The 9,621-nt window shown below is 44.2% G+C and overlaps 1 protein-coding gene across 1 annotated transcript in view; it reads right to left on the bottom strand.

The window, feature by feature from the left end:
* Positions 1-684: 684 nt before the first annotated feature.
* Positions 685-9,621, bottom strand: part of prickle2b (prickle homolog 2b) — an 18,739-nt gene continuing 9,802 nt past the window's right edge. The window contains exons 3-8 of the mRNA XM_035661986.1: positions 8,059-8,172; positions 7,261-7,398; positions 5,221-5,424; positions 4,430-4,616; positions 2,489-3,376; positions 685-2,288 (exon numbers count right to left, since the gene is read on the bottom strand). Coding sequence (XP_035517879.1) covers positions 1,315-2,288; positions 2,489-3,376; positions 4,430-4,616; positions 5,221-5,424; positions 7,261-7,398; positions 8,059-8,172 — 2,505 coding nt within the window. The 3' untranslated portion in view covers positions 685-1,314. The remainder of the gene's footprint in view (positions 2,289-2,488; positions 3,377-4,429; positions 4,617-5,220; positions 5,425-7,260; positions 7,399-8,058; positions 8,173-9,621) is intronic.

The following is a 9,621-nucleotide window of genomic DNA, read 5'->3' as shown; positions in this document are numbered from 1 at the left end:
TGGCATGCTCACAGTGACAATGCTAAAATGCTTACGATTAGCAGGTATGTTCACTATGTTCAACATCTGATTTAAGCCATGTTAGCATGCCAACATTTGCCACTTAGCTCTAGAAGTACAGCTGAGGCTAATAAGATTGTCATTAATTTATGTATTTGGTCGTAAACCAACGTACTGGACACATTTTGACATAATTGTGAAAGCAGGGGATCACCAAGGTTTTTATAATGCATCCATAGGGGAACATGAAAGTCTGTGCCAAACTTCAAGGCAATCCGTTAAATCAATTTTTCAGCCAGGACCAAATTGGTGAACCCACAGACCGACACTGCTATGCTGCTAGCATTACTAAAAATAAAAAAAAAACTTAAACAAAGCATCACCAGATTTCAATAACTAAATCCCTAGACCTTTGTCAGCAGTTTCCAACTTAGGCTGATGCAATAAAGCAGAACTTCTGTGGCTTGTTCTCCAGGACAATGGAGCCCTGTGTTTGAATCCAACGGCACCCATTGCTGTCAATCCAGTGGAGGGTGACTGTCTAATCAACCTCTACACCGCATTGTCATTCATTTATGCTTTAAACAGATGGAGAAGGTGACTGGTAGTCACGAAGTCACTGTTATACAACACTTGTGCACACGTTGTCATTCTCAGGAGAGAAACACCAGCTGTCAGTCAAAATACTCACTGAAATACTCCTTTATTCCAAATGCAGGACCAGGTCAGCCAAATAAAACATGCATAAGTTGTTTTTGCCATTTTCTATCTCTACATTATAGATATTTAATACATAAATGATTCTATCCATACAAAATATAAAAATATGTGAGGCCTCATTTACAACCATATTTACACAGACTTCCTTAACTTAAGTGAAATTATTAATTCATTTATCTATGTACATACTATGAACTGAATACAATAGTACAGTATATTCTATATCTAAATCACATTGCATGAAAAAGCTAAACTGCTAGACTACCTTGCACACTTGTTTGCTGCATGGAAATGAAGTTATGAAAAAAAAATTGCACATCAGCTTTTGAGAAACATTGTGACTTGATAAAACTGCGCATGTAACTGTTAGCCTTAGTACTCAGGAGATTTTCCGAAACATTAAAATGAACAAACATGCAAACACTGTTGCTTTTTCACTGTTTACCAACTGTAATTTACCACTGACTTTCAATTACATGATATTCAACACTCAACAATACTGAATAAATGGACTGTGAGTTTTATTTATTTTTTGTTCCAGATGGAGTACACAAGCTGGCCAAAGAGTCATTTACTGTGCCAAGCTTCAGGATGTTAGGAAATAATGCAGTTCTTGCTTTTTCTGCGTTTGCGGGTGTGTAACTGCCCACTGCGGTTGGGTCCTCCCATCCCTGTGTTGTTGTACTTATGGACAAGCTCCTGGTTACTGAGGTAGCGCAGCTGGATAGGTCTGGGGATCGGCTCACCGAGAAAGTAACCTTCATCCTCTGATTCGGAGGATGATGAGCAGGTGGAGCACCAGTCATCGTCCTCATAATCATCCCAGGAGTATTGGTTCAAGCCAGTGCGTCGGCTAGCCCCGGGATTCTGAAGAGTCAGGTCTGAAGTGGTTCTGGGGCACTGTCTGAAGAGTTGGGGCTGGTATCTTCCCCCTCCTCCTCCTATTCCAAACTGGTCCCTGGCACTTCTTGGTGGTGGGAAACGGTCATAATCCTCACGGACACGCAGTTGTGGTCTTTCTTGAGGTCTTGCCCTTCGCTCTGCCACCAAGTGGAGAGCGTTTTCTGAACGAGACCGACGAGATCTCCGGGACCGGTGGTGGTGGTGGTGCCGGCGCCTCTGGGGAGTCTCCTCCGGTGCATCTATCCGAATACTTGCTCCCCTTCCTCCTCCACCTGCTCCTCCTCCACCACCACTGACACCACCCACCCTACGCTCACTAATGGGTGGCAAGCGAGCAGCGTTGGCGCTGCTCACCAAACTTACCCTGTCTTCCTCCTGGAAGGTAAAGCCAGGCGGTAAATGAGTCATACCCATACCCACACCCATGCCAGAGGGGTTGCAGTACTGCATTTGGTACTGAGAGGACCTGGGAGGATCCATTTCCATGTAGGGCTGATTGGCGGTGAGGCTGTGAATGGACTCAGAGCTACGAAACTGCATTGAGGAGTTCAGGGTGCCCATGTTACTTTTCTCTGACACGTTCATTCCAGAGTCTTTGCTCAGGTCCGGCATGGAAAAACGAGAAAGGTGCTCCTGACGCTTTCCTCCTCCATCTGCTGAGTTTCCTGTAGGAAAACAGAGTTCAATTCAGTGTTAACTTTGCCTTCATTCATTGTCATCACATTCAGTTTTTCAGATTACACGATGCACAGTAAGCACAGGTTTTGATGTAGACTATCAACAATACCAGTACTACTGCAGTAAAAATGCACAACTACCCTTGTTAAACCAACAATAAGGCCAAGCTGAGGTCTACCATCCCTACCTGTAGCATTGGACAGGGCCAGGGATTCCATGGATCCTCTTGGGGTCTGCTCTAGAGGGGTCAATTGCTCAGTGAAGTTAAGTGCATTGATGGGATTTCTGCTTCTTGCCACCTGGGTAGCTGCTGCAGGCCCCGCATCTCTGTCCCTGTCCCTCTGAAAGCCGTGCAAACTGATTGAGCGCTTGTCAGAGGAGAAGCCGTTGTGGTGCTGAGAACAATTGGACACCTCTGTAAAGCTCTTTTGGGTTCTCAGTTTGGGTGGATAGTACTCTTCTGGAGCTGGCTGTTGAAACCATGTCTCATTGAACGAGTGGCCCTTCATGGCTGATATGGGTGGTCTCTTCAAACCTCCGTTCTCCTTGATCCTGTGATCCTGCTGTTGATTGCTCTGTCCAGAGCAGGTGGGGTTATAGGTAGTCCTGACATTGCACTGGCTGAGGAGCTGAAGAGGGGTGGGGTTGTTAGTTGGGTCTGACTGGGTTTCATAATTATAGCCATCACCCGCTTGCTCTTGGCTCTGCCAGGCAGGTGGCTCGCGAGTCAAACTGGGCGTCTGGCTGGAGAGACTCAGAAGATCCATTTGTAAAGACAGCGGGTCCACCTCCCCTGAAAACCTTTCAGTCTGCACTCCCCCCCCTCCTCCACTCTTTCCTGTCTTGGAGCTGCGTCTGGACTCTCTGGTGGAGCGAGCGCTTTGGAAGGCCGAATCAGAGGAGTCTGAGCCATTGGGCTCCTCCCCCAGACTGCAGGAGCGTGAGCAGAAGATTTGGCCCTGCTTGGGCAGGAAAGGCCGACCCAGCAGAGAGCGTTTGCAGCGGGCGCAGCAAAAGCAGCCCTCTGTGGCGTGCCAGTGCTGCCCATCGTATGTCATCTGGCCTTGGTCGATGCCTGCAGGAAATAAAAGCAACACATGAATCCACAGTGTTGAAGTAAAAGGACAGACTGTGTACAAAGGCACAATTAAAATACAAAGCACTATGTCTTTATCAAAGAGCTTTAAATTGAAAATCTGAATCCATAATTAAAAATGCTGTTTTATGTGAAAATAGTAGCATATTACATAGTTGGTTGTTGAGTGAGAAAATAGAGCTGGGGACTGTAACCTAACTTCTCTTGGGGGGAAACTCATTATGGAGCTTGCCCAGCATTGTACAAACACATTGCATTTTGAGTGTGCTTGCAGTTGTTGCAAGGGAAAGAAACCAGCTATTTGCTAATGGCTGCCATCTGGTTCAAGCATGTTTTCTGATGGTTTCAATTTATAATCAGTTGTGTTTTTTTGCCAAATATTTTTTTCTGTATCCTGTCTGACAAATAATTACAGAGCAAATTTGTTGAGAGGTATGTGCCAAAATCACACCTGGGCGTCCTGTTGGGGGATACGCACACATACACACACACACAGTTTGAACAGGGGGTGGCATGGGGCCAAGAAGGTTTCCCACAGAAAAATACCCCAGTTTTCTCTTAGTTAGAAACACAACAGGTTTTGAGATGTTTAAATTTGTATTTAACTGACACTTGATGCATGCGTATGTGGTAAAAACAGATCCTGGACTTGAAAAGTCACTTGATACAGTCATGCCTTTGCCCCAGGTTGGGTTCATGCTGCATAATATATACTGTACATATTTCTGTGCTCTGTAAACTAAGGTCTCTGTAGACTACTGCTATGTGCCCTTGGCTCATATGCATGACCATGGATGACATCATTCAGTGATAAACTGCAAAAAACCAGGCCACATCTTTTTTCATCCGTTATTCACTACAAAAAATGAGGTCACTCTTTCACCTTCCTTGAACAAACTAAACTTTCCTCCATGTATTCATGTTTTTACTATTACCATATTTTTTTTCTGTAAGGGTTTCTTTGAATGACCTGCTGGTGATTGATGCAGTTTGTATTAGCAGTGATAGATGCCGGGTGGTGGTGCAGCATACCAATATGTTCCCCGCAGGAGTCGCAGTACTCTGCGTAGAGGGACTCGAAGCAAGAGCAGCAGTAGGGCCGTCCCTCCTTCATGATGTAGCGCTGGCCCCCCAGCACAGTCTCGCACTCGAAACAGCAGAAGTGCTTCATGTGCCAGTGACGCCCCTCTGCCTCAGTGCACTCATCCGCTAGGATGATCTAAGAAAGGAGAGATAAGAAAGAGTATCGTTTATCACAGGTCCTCCGGAGGTAAAACCTCAGTTGGGTTATTACTGCGCGCTGAATGACAGGACAATGGCTCGGCTCGCCCTCCATCCCCCTACATACGCACCCCTTTCTCCTCTGCAGCTTAGTCTCTTAGATCATCCTCTTTGTCACTGATTTGTGTGGGAGGCTAATGTGTGCGGGGACTTGGGTGAAATCTAGATGGTGCATTTACTTTTAATTATGCTGCTTTTAAAACACCGGGGTGCTTTTTAAGTACTAGCAGTGTCCTTGTACCCATTTGCAGAGAGAGTAAGTCAGTGCTAATGGTTGGAAGATCAGGATATGGAGGGCTGATCCCATTAAACTGGAAAACCCCTGCATGTGTGAAACTGTGACAGTGTGTGTTGTGAAGACCGTGACCATCATATGACAGCAATTTTGTGCGCTTCTAGGAATGCATATGTGCGAAATGTGTGCAAAATGTGTGTACATGTTAATTCTTAATAAATAGCACTACGAACACGGTGTTGCATTTCAGGCACAGTATGTTAGCTATGGTGCATTTGTGTGTGTGTGTGATGTGACGGGCGTCTACCTCATCACAGGCGGTGCAGCGTGGCTTCAGCCTCTCGGCGTGGTGTCGGCCGCAGTAGATTTTCCCGTCCTGGTAGAAGTAGATGAGGTCCACCAGGAGCTCGTTACACATGCTGCACACGAAGCAGGCCGGATGCCAACACACGCCATGACCTGCCCGTGACGCAAATACAGCAATGTCGCCGCCATTTATCTGGCCTCCACACTATAAAGAGGTGGAAAAAGAAGAAGAGAGTTTTTGAGAAAATGGTTCACTATTTACACCCCACTTTCCCTCTCCCAGTACCAATTCTGATACCTGAATTCGGAGTAGTGGCTGATACCGAGTATCAGTTACATACCTGTGCTATTTTTTTGTAGGTCAACTTAAAATATGTACACCTGGGCACCCAGTAGTCACGTGGTGGACCTTGCAGGCATGGTAAACCATTCACCCTATGTTTCCTGTCGGCCCTTTATGAAGCCAATGTTCAACAAAGACAAAATGCCAAAAATACAAAACCAATATTCTCTTAAAGACTTGTGCATTCTCGATAAAAGTTTATCACTACTGTTATTACCATTATGTTGTGAACAGTGACCAATAAACTATTTAATCTATGGTGGTCATGTGACAATGGTCCAGAACAACTTTTTCCCTTTATAGTCATTACAAAATTACTTAATAATTAATATTTGTGTCATGAACACAACGTGATTTATTTAAGTCTTGAAGAGCGATATCAGTAAATTATTTTCTTCCCAATCACATGAGCAATGAAAGTCTTTTTGGTATGCACGGCACCCTGTGAGGAATCTTCATTGGACTGAATGGATGAGGCGCCATCTTGAAACTCTGTATGATATCATTACTTCCTTAATGTGAAGTAATTCCTGTTAAAACAAGTTGATGCCACGGGACATACGGCAGTGAGGGATCAAACCAATGGGCTAGCAGTTCTGGAGACAAGCAGTGTAAGTAGATAGAGAGAAGGTGAGATTGTTGAGTGCAGCAGAGACACAGAGAGAATGTTGAATGGCTTCTGGAGGACGTTGGGGGGCAAAGGGGAGAGGTAAAAACAGTGATATATGGGAGGATAAAAAGGAAAGTGAGATCTGCATCGAGGTGTAACGCTAGAGAAGCTGTAACGTGAGGGAGTGCTAAGGAGACAGGGGGAAAGGTCAGGTAGGCAAAGTAGATTTAGAGGGGTGGGAAGATGGAGACAGAGTTACAATCAGGTTATCTAACTGGCACAAAGCCGACTGCTGCAAGGAGGCCAAAGGGGGGGTGGGGAATTCAATCAATACGCACTCTCCCAACAATCTGCTCCCTCATGTATGTGTGTGTTTGTGTTTGTGTGTGTGTGTGTCTGCTGAGCGAATGAGAAGCACAAGCTGTAAAGCAGCTATACACCTGGGGCACCAACACAACAGAGAGTACTTTGCTTGTTGTACACACAGTAACAAATGGCTAGCGGATGCTGATGTTCGCTAGTTTGTTGTTAAAAGAACACTCTCCGTCGCACTCTGTGGTCCCAGAGGGCCGCTATAAGAATGCATGTAGACGATACAGTAAATATTTGATGGGACACTGGGTACTACTTTGAAATATTTTCAGGGAAGCAGTTTTGACTGTAACTTAGTTCTCTGAGGTATTATGTAAGGCTATGTCTTAAGACAAATACTGTGATGTGCACCACCTCAACATCTTCTTCAGAACACTTTGAGGTGAGACTGACAAGGTCACAATGTTGTTAAAAAAGCAGACATGTATTGTGTCTCTGCCCTTTACATGTCAACATAAAGCACCTCTCATACATCATAAAAAAGATCTAAAATGCCAGCAGGCTGTTCACTATGTCTGTCACACGATTCATTGCTTTCATTCCAAGACCTTTGATCTTGTCACACTTAATACACTCTTGTGACAGGACGCAACACGGGAATGGCATTTGGAAGTGAAACGGTGTGCCACTCTCCGATAATCTTTGATCTCGTCATATCTCTGGACTGCCTGGAAAACGATTAAAAAACAATGTTTTTTGGTATTTCTGTCAGCTACCTGTTCGCAGATCGCGCCAGTCATCGTCACAGGGAATGGCCGGACATTGCCGCGGCCCAGGTTCTCCCGCTTCCGTTGGTTACTGAAGAGCTTCAGTTCTCGCTTCTCCTCATCATCCAGACTGTTGCAGTAGCGGACCTAGACACATACACACAGACACACATTTGTTAAGTTTGATCTGTTAAGCAGACAGAGAGTTTAGGGATGTTGCGTCATCATCTTGCTACATAGCTATCTAGCTACATTCATGAAGTAAGGAAATGGCCACAAAAAAGCAGCAAGTGTGGATGAGATCGACACACAGACATAGTTGTTGAATGTCTACTTTCAGAAACAATTTAAATTTCTTAAATTGGAAAACGTTTTGGTTTTATTGGAAAACTGATTGGAAGAGGCAGTCGGAATAAGCCCCCTCTCAAATGGAAATTGGCTAACATTACCGTGATGTTACACTAAATGACGAAGTGAAACAAAATGGCATCCTGACTATCAGGCTAGTGTGGGGCTGAAGGACGCCAATTTCCTTAATGATGTCACCACTTGTTTATGACAAACATAACATAAGATTAACTCTGGTAATGATTTATTTATACTAAAAAAAAGCTAAAATAGGCAGCTACACACAAACACCTTCCTATCTCATTCCCACCCATCAGAAAGACAGACTCTATTTTTCCTGTCTCCTCCCTTCTCCCCTTTTATCTGTGTTGCCCTAAAGGAGGGGGGTGATGGATGGATGGATGGGTGGATGGGTGGATGGATGGAGGTGGTGGGGGAGGGGTCAGTTTGGACTCTCACCTCATTGTCATGAGGCGGGAGCTGATGGAGCAGCTGTTTGATGCGGTATTTCTCTCCCGGGCTGTTCACGTAGGGCACCTTGTCCTCAGGCAAGGAGCTGTAGTACTGATGAACCTGACCAAGAGACAGAGAGGACGAGAGTGATGAAGAACAACATACTTGCAAGATGTAAACTAACAGTTTGTCATTGTTGTAATTATCGATTAAGTTCTCGGTTACTATTTTCAATTCATTGATTTATTGCTTTGTCTATGAAATGTCACAAAATAAAGGAAAAGTGAAACAAATGCTCCATAATCACACTCTTCTAATTAGTTATTTTGTATTTACAATAGTAAACTGAGGCAGTTTATAATGATAAAAGATATAAATCCTTTTGGAGGAGCATAAACCTACTAATGGTTGTCGTACTTTTATTTGATAAATTACTCAAAATGATAAAATTATTATTAAAACACTGTTAATTAATCATTTCAGCACTAAGAGGTTGAACTGTGCAAAGACAAAATTAACAGGATCTATAACTGAGAGTGACCAGTGCACACACACACACACCCACACCCACACACCACTAAAATCACTTTGATTTATGGGCCACCAGCAGAGACTTAATGGAACCTCACCTCTTCATCTTTGCACATTGACATGGGAATGTATTACTGACCTGTCAAATGTGCATGCACACACACTCACACACACACAGACAAACAAGTGATTAGCACTGTGTGTGCATACAAATGTGTGCGACAGAAGGATTAATGCTAATATGGCCATTCCAAATTACTTGGACATTCCTCACATTACAGCGGCAGACAATGAGTGTCATCTCTGTGTTATTTATTGCATTCTTTTTTATTACACTGTAACAGGGGGCCGGGGTATAATAGAGGTCAGGCAGCCATATATGAATGTGATTGGAGGGGGTGCAAACGACAAAAGCCACAGGGTTTAAAGAGAGATTTGAGGACGGGGGTTAAAGAAAGAGAGAGGAGGAGAGGTGTGGAGAGGGAAATAAAGAAACAATGAACATGTTAGGTGGATGAAGAGACAGTAGAAGAAGGCACAAGACACACAAAAAAAAACAATACAGCAGAACAGACACAGAAGACTTGGAATGTAAAGAGAGGCAACATGATCAATTCCTGCTGACTAGGTCACGGAAATCTTAATGACCTATCTGTCTACTAAATGGATCTACTGACTAGAAGCCATCAGCTTTGTCCTTGGCAATAACACACAGTCTGTCACACAAAAACAGATTAACATGAATAAAGCAGACCCACATGGGCACATAGAGACCAAAACTAAAAACTTTAAAACTCTAACATCTTAAAGTGTAATGCCCCTGAAGCTGCAGTGTCACATTCTGTGTAAAGAGCATTTCCTCAAAGCCTTATACAAGCATGTTTGTTGTTGGGATGAATTTATAGCGGGAGCCTCTTGTTGTAAATGTAACCTAATTCCTTCTGCTCTGCTTTTGTTGGCTTCTACCGGTGTTGGCGAGGGACACTGGATCCGTGTCCAGAAGCACGGCTCAGGACGCCGGGGGGGGGGGATCTCAGG

The sequence above is a fragment of the Morone saxatilis genome, unplaced genomic scaffold (assembly GCF_004916995.1).
Source record: "Morone saxatilis isolate NCDOM2014 unplaced genomic scaffold, NCSU_SB_2.0 Contig18, whole genome shotgun sequence".
NCBI classification, from domain to species: Eukaryota; Metazoa; Chordata; class Actinopteri; family Moronidae; genus Morone; species Morone saxatilis.
This window is presented reverse-complemented; position numbering and strand designations above follow the sequence as displayed.